The sequence below is a fragment of the Schistocerca nitens genome, chromosome 11 (genome assembly GCF_023898315.1).
Source record: "Schistocerca nitens isolate TAMUIC-IGC-003100 chromosome 11, iqSchNite1.1, whole genome shotgun sequence".
Lineage (NCBI taxonomy): Eukaryota > Metazoa > Arthropoda > Insecta > Orthoptera > Acrididae > Schistocerca > Schistocerca nitens.
Genome location: NC_064624.1, coordinates 153,213,384 through 153,240,947, shown reverse-complemented (window position 1 = coordinate 153,240,947; position 27,564 = coordinate 153,213,384). Strand labels below are relative to the sequence as shown.

General features: G+C 40.5%; 1 protein-coding gene across 1 annotated transcript in view; it reads right to left on the bottom strand.

Annotated features, from left to right (window-relative positions):
* The window catches only part of LOC126213181 (DEAD-box helicase Dbp80-like), a 154,002-nt gene that overhangs the window by 114,393 nt on the left and 12,045 nt on the right, over positions 1-27,564 (bottom strand). The window contains exon 2 of the mRNA XM_049940809.1: positions 25,397-25,653. Within this exon, the coding sequence (XP_049796766.1) occupies positions 25,397-25,653 (257 nt within the window). The remainder of the gene's footprint in view (positions 1-25,396; positions 25,654-27,564) is intronic.

The following is a 27,564-nucleotide window of genomic DNA, read 5'->3' as shown; positions in this document are numbered from 1 at the left end:
TGATGCATTGAGGAAATTAAGAAATTGATAATGTGGTAATAGAAGGAGGCATGCAGGGAAGGGGTAAAAAATGTAGAGGGATATCAAAATAGTCAGGAGGTCCAAGTTGACATACCTTGCAGTAGTTATGCAGAGAAGCTGCACAAGCACAAACTGAGGAAAAATGAGCGACATATTCTGTTACTTTTTCTAAATTAACTATCTTCACATTTGCCTGGTCTAATTTACGAAAATGTAAATCTGTACGCCCGAACGGGATTTAAACCACCACCACCCAGTACGCGAGTCCAGCATCTCGCTGCTGCACCACCTCACTCTGTATTAGAAAAGAAAACTGAGCTGTGTCCAAAATGTTTGTAGCAACCCGTAGCTTCAAGGAAAGCGGACATACATTATCTGTTCAGAAGTATCTGGACACCCCTATGTAACGTGGAATTCGCCACCGCCAGTATGAAAGGACGCAGTAGAGAAGCAATAACAGCTGAATGTGACGCTCGGTAGAGCTCAGCGGCTTCGAAAGTGAACTAGTCACTGGACGTCACCCGAGCAAGAAATATACCCCGGAAATATCAACTATTCTAAAGTGCCCAAGTCAACTGTTTGTGTTGTGCCTGAGAAGTAGATATACAAAGGAAGAACCACATGCAAGCAGTGGAGGAATCGCTAGAGTTCCAAAGTTCTATCAGTAGTCGACCTAACAGAATGACTGTGTTGTTGCTGTAGTCTTCAGTCCTGAGACTGGTTTGATGCTGCTCTCCATGCCACTCTAACCTGTGTAAGCTTCTACATCTCCCAGTACCTACTGCAACCAACATCCTTCTGAATCTGCTTAGTGTATTCATCTCTTGGTCTCCCTCTACGATTTTTACACTCCACGATGCCCTCCAATACTAAATTGGTGATCCCTTGATGCCTCAGAACATGTCCAACCAACCGGTCCCTTCTTGTCAAGTTGTGCCACAAATTTCTCTTCTCCCCAATTCTATTCAATACCTCCTCATTATCTACCCATCTAATCTTCAGCATTCTTCCGTAGCACCACATTTCGAAAGCTTCAATTCTGTTCCTGTCCAAACTATTTATTGTCCACGTTTCACTTCCATACATGGCTACACTCCATACAAATACTTTCAGAAACGACTTCCTGACACTTAAATCTATACTCGATGTTAATAAATTCCTCTTCTTCAGAAACGCTTCCCTTGCCATTGCCAGTCTACATTTTATATCCTCTCTACTTCGACCATCATCAGTTATTTTGCTCCCCAAATAGCAAAACTCTTTTACTACTTTAAGTGTCTCATTTCCTAATCTAATTCCCTCAGCATCACCCGACTTAATTCGACTACATTCCATTATCTTTGTTTTGCTTTTGTTGATGTCCATCTTATACCCTCCTTTCAAGACACTGTCCATTCCATTCAACTGCTCTTCCAAGTCCTTTGCTGTCTCTGACCGAATTACAGTGTCATTGCCAGACCTCAAAGTTTTTGTTTCTTCTGCATGGATTTTAATACCTACTCCAAATTTTTCTTTTGTTTCCTTTACTGCTTGCTCAATATAGAGATTGAATAACATTGGGGAGAGGCTACAACCCTGTCTCACTCCCTTCCCAACCACTGCTTCCCTTTCATGCCCCTCGACTCTTGTAACTGCCATCTGGTTTCTGTGTGTAGGAGTTAAAAGTAATGGGGTGCAATTGTCATAAACCACACATTTCTGTACTGCTAAGTGACACTACTGAACAATTGATGATGAAAAGAACAATTGAGTGATAAATTGTGGTATACCCTGTGTCAATCTGATTTAAGGGTCGGAGTGTGACAAATGCCTGGAGAACATTACTGTATGATGTAAACTATTACTTAGCATAAGGTTTAGTGGGAAGTTACGAGATACAGAACCAAGTATCACTTGGAGGAAGCCAGACTTTGTTCACACAGTTGTGCTGCTGTCAAGAAGTGAGCAACCACAATGACAAAGGGCAAACATCAGTCGAGAGGTCAGCCGGAGACAATGTCACGGGACTGCACAGCTGAGCAGTGTGGTTTTAGGGAGTGACCATTCACACCACACAATCCAAGCCAAACAGACGATGCAGCTGGATCCTGTGGATACCCCACAGATGGTATATCTGCACCTATTTCTGCACAGATACTCCGCAAACCACACTGAAGTGCCTGGCAGGGTTCATCAAACCACCCTCGCAATAATTCTGTATTATTCCACTCTCTAATAGTGCCACAGAAAAAAACAAACACCTATATATTTCTGTGCTAGCTCTGATTTCCCTTATTTTATAATGATGATTGTTTCTCGCTATGTAGGTCTGATTCAACAAAATATTTTAGCATTTGGAGGAAAAAGTTGGCAATTTAAATTTTGTGAGGCAATTCTCCCATAACGAACGCCTTTGTCTAAATGATGTCCAGCCCAAATCCTGTATCATATCAGAGACACTATCTCCCCTATTTTGCGATGATACAAAACGTGCTGCTCTTCGTTCTCGGTGTACTGTGTTAATCCAATCTGGTAAGGATCCCAGACCGTGCAGCAGTACTCCAAAAGAGGATGGACAAGTGAAGTGTAGGCAGTTGCTTTAGTAAATGTTACATTTTTTAAGTGTTCTGGCAATAAAACAGTCTTTGGTTTGCCTTCCCCACATTTTTCTGTGCATGCTTTCCAATTTAAATTGTTCGTAATTGTAATTCCTAGGTATTTAGTAGAATTTATGGCATTTAAATTAAGACATTTATTGCGTAACCCAAGTTTTAACAGATTCCTCTTAACACTCATGTGGGTGACCCCCACACTTTTGCACCATTCAGATACCTTTTCTAAATAGTTTTGCAATTTGTTTTGATCATCTTATTTTATTAGACAATAAAAGACAGCATCATCTGCAAATAACCTAAGACTGCTTCTGAGATTGTCTCCTAAATCATTTACATAGATAAAAATCACGAATCCAGCCACATAACAGACGATGTTGCATAAGCATGCAATTTCACTACACGCCGCTTTTGTGGTACAGTATCAAAAGCCTTTTGGAAATCTAGAAATACATAATAAATTTGAAAGCCCTTGCAGAGTGTATACGCGGACGAAGGAAAAAAATCCCGGATTTCCCGGTTAAAAATACGGTTTCTCCCGGGTGAAAACACGCGTTTTCCGTTTAAGTGACTGTATATTTTCCCTTATCAATCCTCTGAATGGTTATGGTTTTATACACGGGGGTAGACTTTCCCGGCACTTTAGAAAATGAAACTCAGGGGGAAAGGACACCGTTTTGGAAATATCTTTGATGTGCAGCAATATGTACGCTGCGTATTTTCGCATTATGAAAGTATACATTGGAATTCCACCAAGCACCGCGTGTTACTTTCCGAATCAGCGTTTGTAAGGCAGTCATAGCTCATGTCACGTGATCTCGCCAGCCGATGGCAGCGGATATTCAGAGTATAGGGCACGTGATGTAGTCAGCCAATAGAAACATCACTGTTAAGTAGCCAGCAAAAGACAAACAGGGAAAGTTGATAGTTTAAATTAATATACATGGTGTTGCTACAAGACAAGCAAAGCTTTCACACGTAATATTGGTCTCTACGGTTAAAAAGCTGCAAGAGAAGCTAAGCTTTCGCAAATAATGTTTATCTTTTCTCCGCGTGTTACACTTTAAAAAGATATCACACAAATGTGCCAGTAAAATTTTTAATAATGTCTGATCTTTGGGGTTCAAAATTCTTCTAAATGGCTCGTAGTCAAAGAGTCGATTTTTAAATGAGAGTCAAACGCTCTGTGATTTAATAAATTCACGGTACATTCTCGCGCATAGTTCATCTTGCGTGAAAGGATATTTACTTTGAAAGTAACGCTTTTCAAACCACCATTCGCAATATTTTCCCGCGACCTGTTAGAGAGAGGTTCGTTTCAACAGCTGCCAGAGGGCGCAGGTAACAGGCGTCACGGCGCATGGGGAGCTATCATAACGCGTGAAGCCCGTATCTACGTACAGTGTGTAAACTTTTAGATAGCAGCCCTCTCCCTAGTCCTGAATCGGTAGAAGTAGATAAACGTCGGGAAGCTTCGGTAGGCACGCAGTTTCGACTGCTGCCAACATTACGTAGCTACTGTGTTGTACAAGGTAGCCATTGTCGTCTGCTTCGTTATTATTTTGCGCTGTACTGTTCTGCGTGTTTTTATTGTGCAGTTGTGCTAAACATTATCAAAATGAGTAAAGAGGCAGTTGCTGGCCCATCTCGGGAGTTTTTTTAGGAATACGCCCGTGGTTTTATATACTTTTTTAACTCGTTAGCGAAACGTGTTTCGAATAGTGTTAGTAGTGAAGAAATAATAGAACAAAATGTCATGCCTGACGTGGCACTTTTTCACGCATCTCGATGTTTACGTCATACCCCCTGAATTATATGTCGTAAAGAGACAAATTTGCCGGCGCATTTACTGATATATGTGGATACTGTATGCGAAATATGTTGCGATTAGAGTTAATAGTAACGAAATAATACATTAAAACGTCATGCCTACTGCGGCAGATTTACGGTATGTACTGAGAAAATGTAGCAAGCGACAACCATTTTTCCTTTCATTATTTTGTGGGGAGTGTCAGCGAGAAAAATTTTCGTAAAGGTTTGAAATTGTATGTAACATTTGTTGCTAGTCGCTAAGAGCTCTCATTCGCAAATAGTGGACGCATAAATCTGGGTATCTTCCCGCGGTGGCATCTCATTGTTTATGACGTCATATCTCCTCAAGAATGTGTCTTGTTCCTTTTTTTTCGGCTAGTAACCTTCGTGGGCGTACAGAGAACAAATCACCAAAATTTCATCGCAATCGGATGAATGGTTTGTGAGCGCATGGTAGACAAACATATTTAATGTACATGAGGATTTCAGTTTCGTTTACGAACAACATTCAAAGCGAGTTTTACTTCGAAGCCTTTCGTCTGCTTTCGTGTAAGCATGACGCGCAGTTTGTAGTGCCAGCACTGCAACTGGTAGGCATGCCTTGTCCCCCCCCCCCCCCCCCCCCCGCCGGCTCTTCACCCTCACCCCCCAATGCTTGCTTCCTCCTCTCCCCGCACACCCCTCACAACTCAGCCATCATACAGTTACCATACTGTACTTTTAAAACATTAAAAGATCTTACATTATGTCAATAGAAACAAGACATCGGAGGATACTCCAAGAGCATCGGAATTTCGTGAACCATACCCAAAATGTGCACATTTAAAATGCATTCTTAAAGTGCACGTTCGTATGTCCAGATTCCCAATGAAGTAGACCTCGATCTGATATCAAGCTTTTCCGTGTGGTTTTGGGATGTAAATTTTCTTGGAGCACCAGTACTGTATCATATCATGTTTGGTTCTTTATTATGGCAAAATGCCATATGTGCTAGAAGTTGAAAACGTGCACTTGAAATGCAGCGAACAGTTGAAACTAGCCAGTACTGTGGAATTAAACATTTCGTTCCCAATACATTGACTGCCTCTGCGGAAAAAGTTCATGAAAGTCAAATTTCTTTAGCGAACAGACAAAAATAACTTCATTGTTTCGCAAGGTGATTGATGCTTGACTATCAGAAAAGTGGAAATAAATTAAAATCTGAAACTAATGAAAATTTTAGCCTTCCGTAATTATGTGAATGCATTTTAATTCACTTGATAGCTCCCGGCCACAGAAATCCGTTTTGTTTTCATTTGACGTGACAGTAAACGAGGGGCAAACAGCAAAATCAGTAATTGTAAACACGGGTCACGTGGAGACTACCCACTATAGCTCAGACTGCTCTAAGCATCAGCCCCGGATCAACGGTATTTGCGAACAGGGTCAGTACTAAAAAACATCAAATTTTCAAAAACATGTTCACCTTGTAGCGCACATCTTTCTGAAAAGTCTGAAACATAAAACATATGTTAAAACATGTGTTCGAGGAGATGTTAAGACATATTATTTGGTCTTAAGTGAGCCAAAGCGCAGTGCCACGCCTGTTCATAAAGCATTCATCTACCGCACGTCACTGTATTTCGCTCTGTGGAATTGAAACGTGTATATTTTGGAATGGATGCCATCAAACTATATTCAGGACAGTGGAAATTGAAATGCCTGTGGTGCCTCTCCTGCTCCCAGTCGGCCGGTTTGACAGCCAGCCCCTCTTTAAAACATATCTCGCAATTAATAGCGGATGGGATTATTTGTAATCAGGAGAACAAGAACTCTTCACAAAATTTGCACTCTTTATTGCCTATTAACTAATAACTTTCTCTTCTGTGTGATATAAAATTAAATATAGGATACATAAAAACAATAAAGACAAGACATAAGCAAGAAAGTACACATTTGTTCAATCCTTAGCTCCTAGCATTTTTTTCTCTCTAATTTTGCTACAGCTTTACATGGCGTGCTTTCCTTTCTGCGAAAGAATCTATTACCTCATCAAAGTTCGTCAAACGGTTTGCTACATGAAAAATCGAAATGTCGTTGTCTAATACTGAAAAAAAAAAAAAAAAAAAGCTGTAAACATAAATAATACCCAAGACTGGTGTTGTTTCTCGATCTGATTACGTCTATTTTGTCACTGTCTGCTAGATAGAACAAAACAGGCCTTTCTAATAGTGCAGCAATTATGTAGCACACACCAAATAAACGAGACAAATTTGGCATAAATGGCCATTTTTATAACAAGACAGAATATAATTCACGAAGTACCAATACCAAATGCCTATTAGGCCTACTACAAGCAAAAAGCTTTCTTTTAGGAAATGGTTTCACATTTCATTCATACGCACCGGCTTCTCAAGCACGAGATCGAAAAGTAGTATTACGAAAATTTTATATAAATTTTGAATCGTTTTGTTCTTCCATAATTTGTGTGGTGTCCCCGTTTCTTCTCCTTCCTAGTTCTAACAAACAAGCTTGTCATCACCAACTCTGTAGCTATTCCTGCCATTGGCAAAATTTGTTCGCCGATTAACATAACTAGCCCTGCCAGAATCACAGGTTATTATTTTCCGGTTAGGTGCTGTTACGTGTTCGTACAACACGTTTTCCGCGTTAATTCCAAAATAGAACTTAAGCGGCTGCTAGCCGTCGTTTATTTCCACTCTGGTAGTCTGAATCTATAGATTTCGCTAGTAATTATAACAACGCTATCATTCGCAAACCCTATCAACCACATAATCAGACAACGATTGGCATTCATCCGTTCGGCTTCACTCCGCTCAGCTCGTATAGCCCCGTCTCCTTTTGTCTGCGGGAAGTTTATTTCTAGATGCGACGAGGATTCTCCTGACACGAGACATCACGTATTCAAAAATCAACTTATCATTCACAAATCAACTTAAAATGTGTTCAAAAATGTTCAAAAACCAACTGGGCAGCGTTTCAAAATCATATGAATAATCGACAGACAAACGTGCGCTGAATGCTAGGCGCTTTGTGAAACGTTCTTTTCCTCAAGAATATGAATTTGGTGCCCCCTTTCCCCGGTATCACCTAGCTGCGACTGCTTGCACAGCCAACAGCCACATTCCTGTAGCCAGAAGCGGGAGAATCTACCAACTCTAACGCGACTCGACTGCGCATGCGCACGAGCCCGCTCGTAACTCGAAAACGAATCAAATGTAAACAGTAGTGACTTCACGTTCATCGGAGCAATTTGTCGTTATGAAGCACTGCATAGACTTCCTAAAGTCACTGACACATTTCCCTGTTGGCACACGCTTGCATAAGCACTGTGTGTCGTCGTTGTATATGGCGCATTTCCTTTCCAATTTATTTTCGTTTTTTCTCTCGTTTATGTTTTATTGTTGAAGTATTATTTTGCAGTAGCGGGATACAGCAACATCCTTTATTAGAGTATCGGCCTTTACCAGTCAAAATTACAAAAGATTTAACTGAAAACTAAAACAATGAAAAATTCCCGGAATTCAAAAAAATTCCCGGGTTTTTCCCGGTTTGCTACCGGATGACAAAATTCCCGGATCTCCCGGTTGTCCCGGGTAGTGTATAACCTGCCTTGTCAAAACAGCTTGTTGTGTTTCACAAGAATTATGTTATCTAAAATTCGTGTTGACTGTGTGCCAATAGACCGTTTTCTTCCAGGTAATTCATAATGTTTAAACACAATATATGTTCCAAAACCTTGCACTGTGTATTTTTCAACTATTTGGGTAGAGTATTTCTCCGAGCAAGTGGTTGTATATGGTTGTTAAGTATGGAGCTATTCAATCAGCATACTCAGAAAGGAACTAAGTTGGTATAAAGTGTACATCAAAAGACTTTCTTTTATTACACGAGTCAAGTTGCTAAACTACTTCACGGATATTTACTTCTACACTATTTGTGTTGGCAGCTGTTCTTGGTTCCATTTCTGCAATATTTATTTCGTCTTCTTTGGTGAAGGAATTTCGAAAGGCTGCATTTAGTAACTCTGCTTTCATAGTACTATCGTTGATAGTATTTCAATAGCTATCACGCAGAGAAGCATTGACTGTGTTTTACCGCTAGCATACTTTACATATTACCACGATCTCCTTAGATTTTCTGCCAGGTTTAAAGATAAAGTTTCGTTCGGGAAACTGTTATAAGACTTTCTGTAAAAGATCGCCAATCTTTGTGATTTTGCGTTCGTTTTAAATTTAGCACGCTTTTTTTTTTGTTGGTCTGCAACAGTGTACATTACAGCAGCGGTGAAAGTCGCAAAGTAGGTGTGATTAGAATGATTTTCCCGGTTTGAGCTCTGTCTATCAGGTTTTGGTGATGGTAAAATGAGTGCATGTCAGCTATTTTCCCACGCTTCAGGCAGAATAGAAACAAATTCGGCTTTCACAGAGAGTAAGAACTTTGTAGACAGCCTCCCTCAAAATGCTGGCCGGAAATGGAGATTTTACATGCCAATAGTTACATGGCTGATTACCTTAAGCCAGAGCCAAAACAATGTCTGAAAACTTTTGGACACAGTGTACTGTAACATATTAGAATGGATTGAAAAATGCAGCACCTATTCTTTGCAAAATCAACGTCTATTTTTTTTTTTTTTTTTTTTTTTTTTTTTGCAAAATTATAGGCAGAAATGACAAGGTACTTAGCATAGAAACAGAACTGAAAATAACTCTAATCAAACATTGGGCAATGAACTTCAACACAGTCGAAAAATTAGACTTTTTTTCCCAATCATTATAGTGCCAAGTACAGACACAGTATAGAGGCAACTTGACACAAGCGTAAATAAACTAGAATTTTTAGCACCCGAGGGGGAGCAGCAGCACAGGGAAGCAAGCCCTGTCTCCTTCAGGGCTGCAGCCTACACCTGTATCCTGCAAAAGTAGAACTGACACACTGTCACAGGGATTGCCAATCCATTCTTGGGTTGTTAGGATCCCAATCGAAATGCATGACGGACCAGAATTAGTCACGTCATTCTTTTCAAAATAAGAATAGAAAGTAATGAGCAACACACAATACAAAGCATTCAGGAAAGTCTAATGCACAATTGCTGGTTGAGGTTGGCAGAGTATTGGTGACGAAGCAGTTCAGGTTCGACATCTAGCAGTATTCGACATAATCACCATTCAAAACATCCGACTAATTTGCCAACGTTTAAAGTGTCCACATTACACCAACATTTGAACTTAGGCTAGCAAACATAAGTATTTCTTTGTTATAAAATACTAGGTCCCACAGCTGAGTACTATGTTGCATTGCACAGTATGTATCTTACAAACAGACCACTCAACAACCCACAATTGGCATGGCGCTAGAGAATCCATTCATTGATGTGTTATTGTGTTTGTGCACTTTTTTATTTTGCAAACAGGTTCTACTGTACATTATCTTTCCACACCGGCTTTGCCAAATGTTATATAACACCAGTAACTGAAAATTAATTCCATTTTTGATATTGACACGCCAAAAATAAAGCTATTTCAAACTCTCTTTGATAAAATAGTTTCTCAGGATACAATTTGCTATGAAATAACGCCTTTTAGGTAATTCTGACATTTCGCATTTTGAGGCAGAATTCACATCTCTCTTGCATTTATTGCAAAATCCGAATTTTTCCTGTCCCTACACATTAGTGTTGGGACATCTGTCTTTTCCATAAAAATTACAGAGAATGTAAAAGGAAGTTCCAAATTTTTACCAATGTGCAAGCAATGTAAATTAGAAGCTGGCATATGTGCGGGAACAAACAACTGAAAGTTACATGTTGCAAGAGAAAATGCAGATCCCATAAACAAGGCATTTGGCAGAATAGATTTTTAACAACTGTTGTTCTGCAATCAAGATGCAGAGACAATTTCATCAGCAATACAATAGAGCACTTCCAAATGCTAAAGTTCACACGCGGCATCGGCAGATCGAATTAAGGGGATGTTTGTGCAAAAGAGAAAGCACTAGCCAGCCATGCATATCACAGCACAAAATGTTGAAAGAATTCCTCTTTCTGCTGAATGTAGTCCACAGAAATTGACATACAAAGCCAGCAGACAGCTACAAGTGCCAATGATTTCACACATCCTCAAAATGAAGCCAGAAATGAAACGGTATATAATTCATATTTTAGCAACAAGGCAATCTTCCATGTAAGTGGCAAAGTTAACTAGCACAACACTCAAATATGAGTACACTTTTAATTCAACGTCAGCTTGACTCATCAAAAGATGATAATGTATCCTGTGCAATGTCAGCACAAAAACTGTATGGCCCATTTTTTCGGCATTGAGCTAAGTGGACATGGCTGAGCAATCGTTGATGCCACAGTTCAACACAGGTATCGTCAATTACATATTTCACCGAGATAGGACAACCTCCCTCCCCCCCTTTGGAGGTCTGCATGTTTTTTCAATAGGCATTTTCCAAACTCTTGGGTATGACAATGCTGTGTTCTGATTCTGATCACTTAGCTCTCCAGATCTAAAACCCACGGATTTTTGTTTATGAGATCATGTGAAATACCTGGGGAATATGCCTTCTTTGCCGAAAAATTCCAGATCTCAAAATGCACACTTCTAATGTGCCCCCTTTGGTGAATCCACATGTGCTTCAAAATATATGGTGTGAAATCAGCTATTACTTAAATTCTGTGTGTGACCAAGAAAAGTTATACAGAATGCCAGAACACCTGGTTTTTTTGAGAAAAACAATTTTCTTTAACGCGCTCCTTCATTCTTAACAGTGTCGCCATGCATTGCATTTGTAATCATTATATCCATTTTGAATTTCCCTGTTTTTACAATATTTATATTTCATTGTAACGTACTGTATTCACTGTACTGCAAACCTATGGTTTTTTCCTTTTCCTTTGTTTCATGTGGGGTTGCTGAGTGTGTCACATTTCTCATTTGTGACAGTCCTTTACCATGCTAGACAATGCATCTCTTAGTGGGCAGTCACTGATTGCAAGAAGATGGCAATATCTTTGTCACAATATCTTATGCTCTTCATTGTAAAAATGAATGGAAAGAAATCATCACTCCTTGTTGAACTTTTCAATATGATGTACAAAAGTGTTGGCACATTTCATATTTCAAAATTTACAAATCATGCCTTACATTGTATTGTATTGCAATGTAAGTTATTGAAGCTGGTCAATTTTTTGAAGAAATTACTTTACAGAACAGAAAACTGAACTGCCAGAGTTTCAAAGAAACTATGATCCACAGAGTACTACTGGCACAAATTTATTCTACAGAGTGCAGACTGCAACATACATGAACCATTATTAATATTTTCCAGTGACAAAGTATATTCATTCCAGGATATTTTCTTTATCAAACCACTTGAAATGAACCTGCAGTTCAGGAGGAAAAAAGCAAAAAAACTGATAATAGGTACAAGTGCAATTTATTTTAGTGGTTAACACAAAGAAGGTAAAGCTGTCAAACCACAGGTTGTTTTGAACATTACAGTACTTAATTAGGGGCAGTACTACTATAGGTTGTATGCCTCTGCGTTCCTACAATCTCCGAGCTGATTTATGCAGCCAGTTATAGGGGGACATACAGTATGATGCCAGACCAGTCAGCACCTTGGCATTTTATACATTGTAAAATCAGTTCCACATAGGAAACAATGAGAGTCATAAAAATTGTAGGACTTACAGGGGAATATCAACTAAAATTACTGTTATTTTCTTAGTATTAGCTACAAAGTCTACAAGAGGTGTGGTCTACCTTCAGAAAACAGTATTAAATCCTTATACAGAGTTCTACAAGAGGTGTGGTCTACCTTCAGAAAACAGTATTAAATCCTTATACAGAGTGTCACACATTCCTACAGGACGTATTATTGGTCACAAGTGTACAGAAACCACAACTGTTGAGATATAGGACTTTTTACTTCTGAGGAACAAAGTTTAATTATGGATGAGGCAGGCTTCATAACAGATGGCATAATTGTTTATTTGTTTGTTTGGTTTTAGGGCGCAAAAAACAACTGAGGTCATACGGGCCCAAGTCCAAACTAAAGAATGCAAACAAAGAGAGAAGGGAAACAACTATATGTCAGTCCCAATGGAAAGAATAGGAGACATCTAAACAAGGCATGCAGGAAAAAGGCTTAAAAAACCATACAAAAATGGAGATCCAAAACTAAAAATTAAACGGCCTTCACCATATTGATTCAGCAGATACAAAGTAAACCTCGGGCGACAGCCTGCGTGTCATTTGCTGAAGCAACTGATAAATCAGATGTCGAACCCAAGATGGAACATAAAAAAAAGGGCATTCCAGCAGGTAGTGGCGGACAGTTAAAATTTGGTCGCAATACGTACAAACTGGTGGGGCAGCACCATTGAGCAAATTACAATGGCTAAAAAACACAGTGCCCAATATGCAGCCGAGTTAAAATAATCTCCTCCCGGTGGGAGGGTTGAGAGGAGGTCATCCTAGGCACCGGGAGAGGCTTGAAAATCCTAAGCTTATTCCCGTGAAAGGAGGACCATTTACGATGCCAAAGGGACACCACCACGTGGCAGACGACAACGCAGAGATCATCGGAGGGAATAGAGGTCGCGGGCTGAGGTAAGAGGACTGCGATGGCATAATTAATTACCATAATATGCATGCGAGGGCAGATGAAAGTCATCGAGCAATCGTGGAGGTGGAGCATCGGGATAACTTCAATATCAATGTATGGGCAGGAATTGTTGGTGACAGACTCTTAGGGCCATATATTTTACCAAACAGATTAACAGATGTTGTATATCACCAATTTCTGCACAATTAATTACCAGCTCTGTTAGACAACATCACCGTTGCAGAAAGGCAATACCTAGTTTATGCACAAAGAAGCACCACACCATTTTCTATGGAACATGCTACTCTGAGTCAAACGAAAACTAAACACTCAACACATTAGTATGGTGCAGTTAGACTCAAACCTCAACATCTAAAATAAAAGTTTCCTTCCAGCTCCAAACTGTTCTATACAGTCCACATATTGTTTGGTAAAAAGTTACATCATTTTAAGTGTCAGGCTTGGAGGGGGGAAGGGGGGGGGAGACGTTGGTAAATTAGTAGTTTTTCTTAAATATTTCAAAAACTATGTGGCTTGGTGCAAATAGTACCCCATAAAAAATTAATCTACATTTTTTAATGTGAACAAAAATGACCCTATGCATAATCTTGCAATGTTCCAGAGTTATGGAGGTTTTGAATAAATATGACATTATCACTAAGGAAACAAATTTCTTTTTATACATGATTGTGTTTTGTAAAAGCAAACTGTGATTTTAGAGGCCATGATACATTAGTGATAGGCCCTTGTAGGAATGACAACTCCACCACCTTCTCAAGGGGCGCTAGTTTTGAAGGGAAAAGAGGCTTGTGGAAAGAGGATTCTGTTCCTCAAGCCCATAAATAAAAGTTTACAAGTCCTTGCAATTTCTTTTCTGCCTTGCCTCTCTAAGCTCCACGTGCTGCTCTGGTTATACACTGCGCACACCTGCAAATTCTTGCATTGCTTCACACACCCGAGAACAAGCTGGCATGGAGTTCATCTACATCTACATCCATACTCCACAAGCCACCTGACGGTGTGTGGCGGAGGGTACCCTGAGTACCTCTATCGGTTCTCCCTTCTATTCCAGTCTCGTATTGTTCGTGGAAAGAAGGATTGTCGGTATGCTTCTGTGTGGGCTCTAATCTCTCTGATTTTATCCTCATGGTCTCTTCGCGAGATATACGTAGGAGGGAGCAATATACTGCTCGACTCTTCGGTGAAGGTATGTTCTCGAAACTTTAACAAAAGCCCGCACCGAGCTAGTGAGCGTCTCTCCTGCAGAGTCTTCCACGCTTTCGCAATTACTAAATGATCCTGTAACGAAGCGCACTGCTCTCCGTTGGATCTTCTCTCTCTCTTCTATCAACCCTATCCGGTACGGATCCCACACTGCTGAGCAGTATTCAAGCAGTGGGCGAACAAGTGTACTGTAACCTACTTCCTTTGTTTTCGGATTGCATTTCCTTAGGATTCTTCCAACGAATCTCAGTCTGGCATCTGCTTTACCGACGCTCAACTTTATATGATAATTCCATTTTAAATCACTCCTAATGCGTACTCCCAGATAATTTATGGAATTATCTGCTTCCAGTTGCTGACCTGCTATTTTGTAGCTAAATGATAAAGGATCTATCTTTCTATGTATTCGCAGCACATTACACTTGTCTACATTGAGATTCAATTGCCATTCCCTGCACCATGAGTTCAATTCGCTGCAGATCCTCCTGCATTTCAGTTCCAATAATAGTTGCTGCTGTTATTGATGTGCGTCCGGTCAATCCACCAATGCTACTCAAGAATCTCATCAAAACCTATTCGATGGTCATGTCACTCCAGACCAAAACTTTTCAGTATGTCGGATGGTGAAACAACCACAATTAATGAACAAATTGTTATCTGGGCTCACTGAGTTGAAAAGTTCCAGCAAGTCTTGCACATAAACACGTGTAGATTTACCATAGTTTAAGTGACCACATGCGCAGAAAATGGGAGCATTTGATGGACACGGTGAAGGAGAAGGAGAAAGTCTGCACTCCTCTCAGCTCTAATAAACATTCAAATAAGCTCAATCATTTCTATGAAGTGAATCCACTGTTTTCGTGTTTGTCCTGATTCTTTGGAACATTGAAGATGGTTTTCCAAAATTTGTACAGAGCTCTTCACTGTACATGACTACGTAATCTTATCACAAGATGCATTACCACGCTTGAAAGTTGGATAGACAAAACTGAGATCATCAGGATTGCCAGAAGTGTCCCCAAGTGAAATTCCCCGATATACAGACAAGTTTTCGCATTTTTCCCTGGCCAATTTTGTGATCTCAAGGGTAAGTAAAGACATAAGTTGACAAAAAATTTAAGGACTTCTGTATTTTTCCCCCATGTGAGCAAAAATCGTAAGTACTAACATCAACATCTTTTGTAATGAACTGTTTTTAGATGGAGAAAGGAAGCCAAATGTATGCATGTTCCATTAAGACCGCTGTTATTTTATTTCAGTAAAACAAAACACATCAGGTGGGGGGGAAAAAAGCATTTCCTTGGAGTCACAAGACAGATTTAAAATACCCTACAGAAATAACCTCAGTAAAAAAGTAGGCCTCTTGAAAGAAGTGTATAAGGCACAGAAGAGTTGTGTAAACCAACCCTATAGGTGACCGCCAATAAAATGTTTGTTCTACTATCTTCGTTATTGTCTGTTATTACCCACTGTGTTATGTCTATTACACTGGTCAACACTCATTTTCTTGCCAAGGATATTTGAGTGGCTTTAGGATGGGTTAGTGGTGCTGAGGACGAATATAGCAACCATTTATGCAGTTTGGCTCTAGTTTTTGAGATAATGCATGATTTATTCAAAAAATTAGAAAAAATTGCTAATACTGAACTCGAGCGCTACAAACTACAATGAAAAAATAATCTTTATAAATAGCTTCTATGAAAACCTGATAGGCATTTGTCCACGTATAAAACATAATTGAAAAGTTTCTCTATAAGTATATCATTTTCCGTCCATGACGAACCGCTTCCTGCACGCTTTCCTTTTATAGGTCTCTTCAGAACAGTCACGTTGCAGATTCCAGCAATAATCTGCCATCATATGCCTGTCCCATATTCCTTTATATCTTTCCTCTATTCCTTTCATATCTTGATGGAACCGCTCTCCTTGTTCCTCACTGAAATCACCTAGATTACGAGAAATCGATCCAAGTGGCTGTGAAGGAAGTGCAATTTTATGCTCATGTTAGCTCCTAAGTTTTGAAAGTTAGTGAGCATGTTTTTGACCAGTTCCTCGTAATTGGGAGCTTTATGATTGCCCAAAAAACATTTTACAACAGCGACAAAACTGTTACAGGCCGATGCTTCAGTGACAGTCATGACACTTGTAAAATTGGTATCGTTGATGAGCCTGCGAATTTGAGGACCATCAAATATTCCTGCCTTAAGTTTTTCACTACTGAGTCCAGGGATTACCTCGGCCAACAAATGGATGTCGAGTACCGCCGAATTCAAATCTGCACAACCCTCAATATCTTCAACACACGCACCGCACAACAGGACTGAACACATGCTGACAGTGTGATGTTTGCATGATGTAATCCTCAACCACACAGATGCACTCCCTGAGCACAATTGTTTAATAAAGATAGTACAATATCACTAATTTAAAAACAGGTAGCAAATACATTACACCATATATGGACCCTGCAGTCGATATTATCCACATGAAACTCTCATTTCCACAAATAACCTATATCTCAAAAACCAGAGCCAATTTGGAAAAAGTACAAATATACTCGGAATGAGTATCATAACAATATCCCATTTTCGTTCAAACTTCCCTGGCAACGAAAAAAAAAATTTATTTTGTAGAGCTGTGTTATTTTACAAGTATTGTGAGATTTTTTTCCGAGAAATCTATGAGTATATAGCATACAAATTACCAGCGACTGCCACAATTTTCTTCTTCTTCTGATTGTCCATACTTTCTAGAGTGTCAAATGTACTATAATAAAAAATATCTATACAATGCCACACTGTACAATGTGCTTGCGGTGTGACAGTCACAATTCCTGGAATCCATTGCCCACGGCCTCTGATCTCCAAGGGCGCATCTCTGTCCTGGTTCCACGGATAAACCCCGAAAATCTACCACATTATGCCAAGGGCAGATCGGTGATCCAATGAGCAGGGCCTGACATTAGCTTCAGATCAGCAGATCTGATCCATTAGAGATGCCCGCAGAAATGGCCTGCAGTTTTGGCCACTCGTGTGCCCACCTATTCACGTGTCACAGACAGCATGTTGATGAAATGAGACTGTGGTGATCAGTCCATGCAACATGTAACTTGCACAGATACTCTGAGAATCAATACTAACAAGGATAGGTAGCAACTCACCGTAAAAATGATCACTGAGCCACAGACAGGGGCATAGAAAAGACAATCAAAATCTCACAACTAAATCTTTGGCCACAGCATTTGACAGAAAATGAGAGAGCGCGCGCACGCGTGCACACACGCACACACACACACACACACACACACACACACACACACTCATATTCTCAAAATCACACAGACAAAACTCAAGCACACATGACCACCGTCTCCAGCCGCAGCGTCTACAGTCTCTGAGAATTAGATCCAAACACACCACCCCTCATGCCTCCCTGCCTCTCATCGGCAGCTGCTAGGCAAGCAGCAAGAACTGGTGCCCGCACTGACTACAAGTGGTAAGAAGTGGTAGGAAGGGGAGAAGCAGTAAGAATGAGGGAGCAGGGAAGCGGTGCATCTTGTCAGCTGCACGCAACAAGCAACGATGCACGACATCTTAGTAAACAAACCATTTCATCTACTGAGACAAATACCAGATTTTTCCAGTGTTTTTTTTTTTCCAAATTTCCCCGATATTTTCCCAATTTCCCCGATATTTTCCCAATTTCCCCGATATTTTCCCAATTTCCCCGATATTTTCCCAATTTTCCCGACACGTTTGAATTTCCCTGATTTCCAGAACTTGTGGCAACCCTGCTCATCTTTAACCACACTAATAAGAGCTTTACTAGTTTCCAAAATACAGTAATGAGTGCCTCCGAGTACGAAGAGGGAACAACTGACCCTGGAATACGTTTTCCCGTTCATCATTTGTTGAACACTGTCTTCGGCATAGACAGTACTGTAACTCCTCCACACCACTTCCTGGAAATGGCTGACAAAAAGAACATTAACAAGTGAAAACCTCGTAGTAGAATGAAGAATGACTTCAATAGGTGTCATCAGGTGGTGCTGCTGCTGCTACTATTTCGTGAGCTTTAATGTACGAAGGCTGACCAAAAGTCACCATTGTTATGCTTTGTCCATTGCTAGTCCCTTTTTTTGTGGCAGCTTAAAGAAGAGCTGTATAAATTGTTGATGGATTTCAAGGAGCAAAGTTGATGAATGGAAGAGGGACTATAACGGAAGTTTGGAACTCTCTCGTCGCATACAGCATTTCCATGCAGCCACTCCAACCAGGTTTACATTCTTCTGGGACCTCCAACCAGGTACCACTCAACCAAAACAAATTAAATGTTCGGCCATGTTCACGTGACAGTGGTTTTATTTTCAAAGAAGCCATTTTTGTAGCAATTATTTTGGAACAGTCAGATGTACTTGGGGCTCTGTAAGGTTGCAAATCAAACAGGTCTCGTTTTTCAACAGCAAGAGCAGTAACATTCTGTCAAGTACATTGTCCTCTGCCTGAAGAGTGGCTTTAGGTGTTATGCAAGCAGTTCTACCCACGACATGAAATGTGTTACATCCATCCACATTTTGGACATTGTAGTTTGCATTACCGAAAACAACTTTGCTTCCGCCATTTGCCAATAGGCAGCGACAGCAGTAAGTAGCGGTCGAAAGAAACAGATCGCAGATGTCAGGCAGTTAGCTTTGACCTCGGTCAACATTAACCTCATTCAAAAACTAGTCGATTTGTGTCTACATCATAAAGTTGTTCTTGATTGAAAATGTCAGTTTACGAGCATAATTCTCGTCATTAGCGGGAGGTGTTACTGTTTTGTTTCAATATGAAGAAAACAGTGGCAGAGTCTCATCGAATGCTCTCAAGTACGTATGGTAAGGACGCTATTAGTGAAAGAATGTGTTGCGAGTGGTTTCAACACTTCAAGAATGTCGTAGACTGGCATAGTGGTGGAAGAGAGAATGTTTTCGTAGATGCAGAATTAGACTCACATCAAACTCAAGAAGAATTGGCACGATTAGTGGGAGCGACACATCAAGCCATTTCGAAACGTCTCAAGGCTATGGGCACAATTCAGAAAGAAGGAACTTGTGTCCCGTGTGAGCTGAAAGCGAGACACATTGAACGGCGTTTGTGTGTTTGTGAACAGGTGCCTCAGAGGCAAAAATAGAAGGAATTACTGCATCGCACTGTGACTGGGAACGTAAAATGTGTTCATTACGATAATACTAAACTCAAAAAATCATGGGGATATCCCGGCCATGCTTCCACGCCGACGGACAAACCGAATATTCACGGCTCGAAGATCATGCTCTGCATTTGGTGGGATCGGCATCGTGTACTATGAGGTGGTAAAACCAAGTGAAACAATCACTGGTACTCATTATCGAACGCAGTTAATGCATTTGAGCAGAGCATTAAAAGACAAACGGCCGCAATGCAGCGAGAGGCACGATAAGATATTTTGCAGCACAACAACGCTCGGCCCCACACTGCAGAAGAGTTCAAAACGTACTTGGAAACGTTCAAATGGGAAGTCCTACTACACCCACCATATTCTCCAGATATTGCTCCCTCTGACTATCACCTGTTTAGATCAATGATGCATGGCCTGGCTGACCAACACTTCCGAGCTCATGAAGGAGTCACAAATTGGATTGATTCGTGGATCGCTTCAAAAGATGAACAATTTTTTCAACACGGGATTCGTACACTGCCCGAAAGATGGGAGAAAGTAGTGGTATTAGTAGTTGCTCCAGAAAAACAAATCACACTTCTTTTCCCTGATAAAACTGTAAAATTCTAATTATTACCATAGTGCTGGATAAGTTTTCTTTTCAAATGTATGTCAGGATATGGCTCAACTTTGGGACTCAGTTGAAGGAACATATTTTGTAATTCTTCGAAAGCCTACTGACATTCCTAATTTTGCTCCACATAATCACACAGATTTTCAACAGTGTCTTCTCTTTTGGCATCAGCACTTGATCCACCTTTGGTTGTTGCTGATCTCTTTTCGGGCCATGATGATCCTGGCTTTTGAAATGTCCGGTAACAATGCCAGTGATATCTCCCATCAGAACTGACAAGATCTATGATCAGAGAGAGCCTCACACTTACCTCATCTCCCGAATTTTTGTGCCTGTTATTTGCTTTCATTTGGATGTTTTCAATCAGTTCAAGTTTCTATACTAAACTTGTACTTTTCTTTAGCTGGATTCCTATACATACTACATATACATATATACTCCGCAATCCACCATATGGTGCGTTGCGAAGGGTACCTCGTACCACAACTATCATCATCTCTCCCTGTTCCACTCCCAAACAGAACGAGGGAGAAATGACTGCCTATGTGTCTCTGTACGAGCCCTAATCTCTCTTATCTTTGTGGTCTTTCCGCGAAATAAAGTTGGCAGCAGTAAATTGTAAAGCACTCAGCCTCAAATGCTGGTTCTCTAAATTTCCTCAGTAGCGATTCACGAAAAGAGCGCCTCCTTTCCTCCGGAGGCTCCCACCAGAGTTAGTGAAGCATTTCCATAACACTCGGGTGATGATCAAACCTACCAGTAACAAATCTAGCAGCCCGCCTCTGAATTGCTTCTATGTCTTCCCTCAATCCAACCTGATAGGGATCCCAAATGCTCAAGCAGTAATCAAGAATAGGTCTGTGTGTTTCATAAGCCATCTCCTTTACAGATGAACCACATCTTCCCAAAATTCTACCAATGAACCGAAGACTACTATCCGCCTTCCCCACAACTGCCATTACATGCTTGTCCCACTTCATATCGCTCTGCAATGTTACGCCCAAATATTTAATCGACGTGACTGTGTCAAGCGCTACACTACTAATGGAGTATTCAAACATAACGGGATTCTTTTTCCTATTCATCTGCATTAATTTGCATTTATCTATATTTAGAGTTAGCTGCATGTTCGAGAATCCTGCAACAAACCGATGTTAAGGATATTGGTCTGTAATTTTGAGGATCTGTCCTTCTACCCTACTTACATTTGCAACCACAAAGAAAACATACGGTTTTAAAATCAAATGATTCACATGGAATCTTTTCTGGAGGTTCCTTTTCTTTTTGAGGTGACTTTGGACGTAACCTATAAGTTTGTCGATACTTACCATGTACTTGAAGCGAGTCATACTGCAGGAACTTTTCTAACAGCATCTTTACAAATTTCACTGCACTTAATTATTTTGTTCACCGCTTTTCTAGTCAGAGTAATTAGTTCACCACCCACATCCTTACAAGGTTTCAAAGCACACTCTGCCGTAATTCACAAACTTTCAAGTGACTATCACGTAGTTCGTACAGCATTCTAAAGACGAACATTAAAAAAAATGACAGTGGAACTTCACTAAAAATAACAAAAATGGCTCTGAGCACTATGGGACTTAACATCTATGGTCATCAGTCCACTAAAAACAACACTCACAAACACATTCAACAGGTCTCCCCGATACGACTGAGGGAAAGAAAGTACATGAGAGAGTGTGTGAGGGGGAGGGGTGGGTGGCAGGTGTAGGTGGTCGACAGGGACCTTACGCACTGCTCTGTACTGGTGGCCGAGCTTTTAGTAAACTGGTCCTCGTTCCCAGTATTTCTCCGCCTTCTAACCTTCTGTGGTAACTATTAGACTCTTTTGAAATATAATGTGATTGTACAATATTACTCTTTAATAAAGGCCCGGGCAGACAGAATCCAGCCTGCTGCTGCGACTGACGGCGCAGCGGGGGTCCGGGCCCCAGCGGCCAGAGACGCCACACGAGCAACGGCCGGCCAGCCGCAGCGACTGTTGCTGCGTCAGCTGTTATACTGTGGAAGGGGCCGAACCCCATTATTAAGCTTGGGTGCGTAGCGCGATTGTCTCGGTGTTAGGCGATTTGGAAGCTTCACGCGGGACACGTTATGATTGTGCGAATTCATTTTTAGTGCAGAAATGAGTAGCTCAGACTAAGAAGAACTCCTCCTCGTACTAGATATACGAAATGGCACCGAGATGAGGAGGTGTTGGGTGCACGGCATTAATAGCGAGAGAGAAAGCTTAGGAGAATACCGTCATCTGTATATTGAACTAGAGTCTGACGAAGATAGGTTCTTCAAATATTTTCGTATGTCGCGAGAATGTTTCGAGGAACTGCATCGCCTGATAAAAATGTAGCAGTGAGAAATGCACAACGAGCTGGAGAAAGTCAATTGATACAAGGCATAGACTAGCCATTTGTTTGGGGTAAGTTTTACCATTTGTGGCCTCTTTGTGCTTCATACAGAACTCGTATAAATTATTCCGTTTCAGTTTTGCTGTATCATATGAAAGATTCGGCAGAAAAAAGTGCTATCCCACAATTTAGTTACGAGTGGAGTGATAAATTTATCTGCAGTGTTTACGAATCCAGCAAACAATAGTAACATCTAGTTCTGTATGTCCCGCTAGAGAGAACTTCCTACTAAATAGATTGTTTTGTTTCATTGCATTCATAAAATTTTCATTGAATTTAAACAAAAATATCTTTGGTCGTTAACTTATCGATTTGTTCTATCGGCATAATTTATTTTAATCTGTTCCAGGTACTTGGCTACAGGCGACAGTCACCAGACCATAGCTTTTTCTTTTCAGTTAGGACACTCAACAGTCTCAGAAATTGTGAAAGAAGTGTGCCAGGTAATATGGACTGTTCTACAGCCCAACTATTTACCTACTCCTACAACAGAGATGTGGAAGAAATCTGAAGGAGGATTTCTAGAACTTTGGGGATTTCCGAACTGCCTTGGAAGCACAGACAGAAAGCATATCACGTTAAAATGCCCGAAGGATAGTGGATCCCAGTTGTTCTGTTATAAAAAATTCTTTTCGCTAGTTCTCCTGGCGAACGTTGATCCATACGAACATCACAGTGACTACACTATTTTCGAGAATTCAGCTTGCTATCAAGAGCACATCGAGGGCAAAAGTATTCTACCTCCAAATCAGGATCGCGTGTATCATACAAAAAGTTGTACTCTCTCACCTCCTCTACAAGTCTTTCTGTGTGCATGATGCATGCACTACGAGCTGCAAGACAAAAACGGCCTCACGCTGCTGCTTTCAGTGTGACAGCAGAGCAGTTGAATGCGCCAACAGTGGCAAGCAGCTGCTCCGGCTTGCGGCGAATCTGTAATCTGTGACCACCCGGCAGCGGCCAGTACGTCAAAGCCGCATGCCGAGGCGTCAAAGCCACACACTGTGCGACCGTTGCCATACAATAACGAGCGATTCAACAGTGCAGCCTGCCAGCTGCGGTTCGAGGCCACAGGCCGGACGGCCAGGCCACATTCTGTACGGCCAGGCCTTAAAACTGTTTAGTTATTTCTGCATAATTTCATTTTTGCAAAAAATCTAAAAATGCAAAAAATTTCTACTTTTACACTCTCCATAACGCTGGAACCGTTCACTTTAGCAAGATTATGCACAGGGCCATTTTTGTCCACAATTTAATGTAGATAATTATTGTATATGGCACTTTTTGCACTAAACCATATACTTCTCAAAATATTTAAGAAAAACAGATCAAAACACGCTCGCCCCCTCCCCGAGACCTGACGCTTAAAATGATGTAACTTTCTACCAAACAATATGTGGACTGTATACAACAATTTGGAGTTGGGTGGAAACTTTTACTTTGGATGTTCAGGTTAAGCCGTTTTAGGACTAATTGCACTGCTCTACATTGGGGCCATTGAATGGTTCCATTCAAAAGTAGTCACCACACACATTAAGACATTTATCCCACTGGGAGATGAGACAAATTCCTGTTTTGTAGAAAGTGGTCGATCGCTGATGTACCCACAACCACATCTACTCTTGCACTTCCTAGTCCAACGCACGTATTTCTTCAGGTCGCCAAACGTGTGAAAATCACACAGTGAAAGATCCACACTGTACAGAGTATGTTGCAGTGTTTCCCAACCAAACTGTTGAAGCAAAACCTTTATCCAATTGGCAGTGTGGGAGTAGGTGTTATCGTGCAACAGAGTGATTCCATCTGACAGGACTCAAACAGCCTGTGGACAAACTGCAAACCCAACAATGGAAAAATCGTGCATCTCCCCCACCGAAGAAATTCAAAGCCGTTCACACAAGTTCCAGGGAGGTCACGATAACCTCTTTCTCATACCGTATGAGCCCTATGCTCAGAGTTTGTCAAGGATGAAACCACAGTCAACACACAGTGCTACAAAGACACTGTGCAGAAAATGTGATGTGCCATAAAGTCAAAACGTCCGGAATGACGTCTGACAGAATCATCCTGTTGCACGATAACACCTGCCTCCACACTGCCAATCGGACCACGGCTGGGAAGCACTGCAATGTCCTCCATACAGTCCGGATCATTCACAGTGTGATTTTTCACATCTTTGGCTACGTGAAGAAAGATGTGTGGGTGTCCGTTCCAGTTGGATGAAGAAAACCAAAAGTGGGTGCACACGTGTGGACCGTCAGCAGGTGACCACATTCTATAAAACAGGAATTGATCGTCTCATCTCCCAGCGGAATAAATGTCTTAAAGTGTTTGGTGATTACTTTTGTATGGAAACATTCCACGGTCCCGTTGTGGCAGGTGTCCCGTTTTCATTTGACTGGCCCTTATACTTCACTACAATGTTTTGTGGGCAATGGACAGGTCAAGGAGTCCAGTAACGTGGTCTCCCCATTCAATGGACCTCAATCCATTGGATTTCTGGCTATGCAGACATTAATAGGCATTGGTGTATCCCAACCCATCAACAGCACGCAAACATTTAAGGAGCATGTGACGAATGCAAATTGAGCCAGCTGTATCTGTAGGTGTGTGAGCAGATGGAACGTTAGGACATACTGGCCCATATCTCGACAGGTATTGTTGGTATCTGGACGCATCATTATACAAAAAGTTCTAGTTTTGACCAATACTATTTCTTATTGGAATATGTGACACATATTTTGAACACCCTGTACATATAAGGAGAGAAGGATTCCGACATCAACAGGTAAGAACACAAAAGGCTTACTATCTTCTGACATTTCTCCTTCAACAGTATTTAATACAGTGTAAATGACAATACTGGTAAGAAAAGTAGAACAATCCCTACTTACAGGTGAAGGGCTTCAAAAGATTTGATGGAGAAGAGAGGCGACGACGGATCCTTTCTCTGAATCTCGATGTCATTCTTATTTTCAACGAGCCCCCTCCGTATGATCTTCTGCAGCAAGGAGCGCTCGGCAGGTGTTATCTGCTCGTCTCCCTCGTCGTTAGGAGCGTCAGGTGCTGGCGATTTTGAATCGCCGCTCCTCTCTGTGGCAGGGGACACATTACTGGCAGGCGGCTCTTTCTTTATTTCCACACTCTTCAACTGCAAACAAAACCGAGCAGACCAGTTGTAATTCCAGAATTCCAGCAAATCATTAACGAAAAGAAGAAGCAACACCAGACTGTCAAATTTGAAACAAGTTCCATAGGAAATAATGCCACTGTACACGGTAAATATTACTCAAATACAACATTTACTTAGTAAATCCTTTAGAATTAAATTTTATTTGCTCTTTTTGTACACAATTAAATTGTGTCATCCCACAAACTATAAACTCAAGTCCTTTACATCAGGAGGAGCATTTTATGCACATTCCACCTCGGACTTCATAGTTTATGTGAATCCAAAGTCTAAAAGCCTAAGTTTAATGGAATATAAAATAATTTAACAGTCGGCTATTGAATCTAATTAATAACAGAACCTGGACATGTAGGAGTCAAATTTACCACAGATGATACTATAGTATGGGTTACTGAGGCATGTTGAAGGCTGGTGAAAGGTGAGTGTTGATGAAGTAACTAATTTGACCCACAAAGAACACATTCTAATACTTCACTGGATAGGACCAAGTTTGGGTCTCAGAGGAATTAAAACCAGATGGTATTAATAGCATCTATAAAGAGGAACAGAAAAGTTATCTGAACATGTTAATCATCTCATGTTGCGCCCTTTAATCAAAAGACTGGTTTGCTACAGCTCTCCACACTAGTGTATCCTGTGCAAGCCTCTTCATCTCTGCATAATACTACAACCTGCTCCCATTTGAACATGCTAACTGTTTTCAAGCATTGGTCTCCATCTACAATGTTTAACTCCCATACATCCATCCATTACCAAATCAAAACAATTTCTCAATCTCTCGCATGAATGGAGCCCTCCTTTCAGTCAGATTCTGCCATAAATTTCATTTTACTCAGATTCAGTACCTTCCTCTTTCTTATTCAACTACCCATCAAAGCCGGATTTTTTAAGACCACGTGCAGTAAGCGTGAATCTTAGTTTCACGAATTTTTATCCCATCCATCACAGTAAAATTAGCTATGGGAGCTGCCTTTAGCTCTTTGTTTTGTGTGTTCTCATAATGTGACAGTGTACTTTATGATTTGTGATGGTGCATGCGACAAGGCTGGCAAGTCATAGAGCCTTACATCATTTTTATTCTCTTTACTATCTTAGTGACCACTGCTTCACTCACGTAGACTGAACGGTCTGCACAGATTTTGTTTAGTTTTCCTTTAATCGAATTTTTATGTTTTTCACAGATTGCAATACCGTCTAAACTTTTCATGTTGATTAAGACTGAAGCACGATTTTTTTCAGATGTGCTTCTGACCGAAAGGCAATTCTGGTAGCTGGAGTCTGACGTTTTTGTTAATCTTACCTTTTCTGTTCTTGTGGTGATACTGCCATAGAAACTTTCATCCCCAAATACATACTGCTTTATTTCTAATAGAGAAGTGAATATCAATTTTCACGAATTTAGCTTTAAAAATGTTTTAATATAACCAAATATTTTTTTAAATTTTTAAAGACCCATTTCACCCCCTTAGGGGTTGAATTTCAAAAAACACTGTACTGTGTATTTTTTATTTTTAACCAAGAAGTCAAATGAACAATGTTCACAGGTTTAGCTTTAAAAATGTTTTATAGTTCTTTAATAATGATTCAGTTTCAAAAACCTTACACCCCTACACAGGTAAAAAAATCCAAAAATTCTTAAATATATTTCTTTATTTCTCACTCAGAAACCAAATACCAATTTTCACAGAACTAGATTCAAAAATTCCCTTAATAGCAACATTTTTCAAAAACTTTTCATCACATATTTCATCCCCTTAGGGCTGGAATTTCTAAAAATCCCTTCTTAAACGATGCCTACAGTCTAAGATCAACACCATCTCCAAATTCCAAGTTTCTGTTCTTAGTGGTTTGGGCTACCCAATGGCGAGTCAG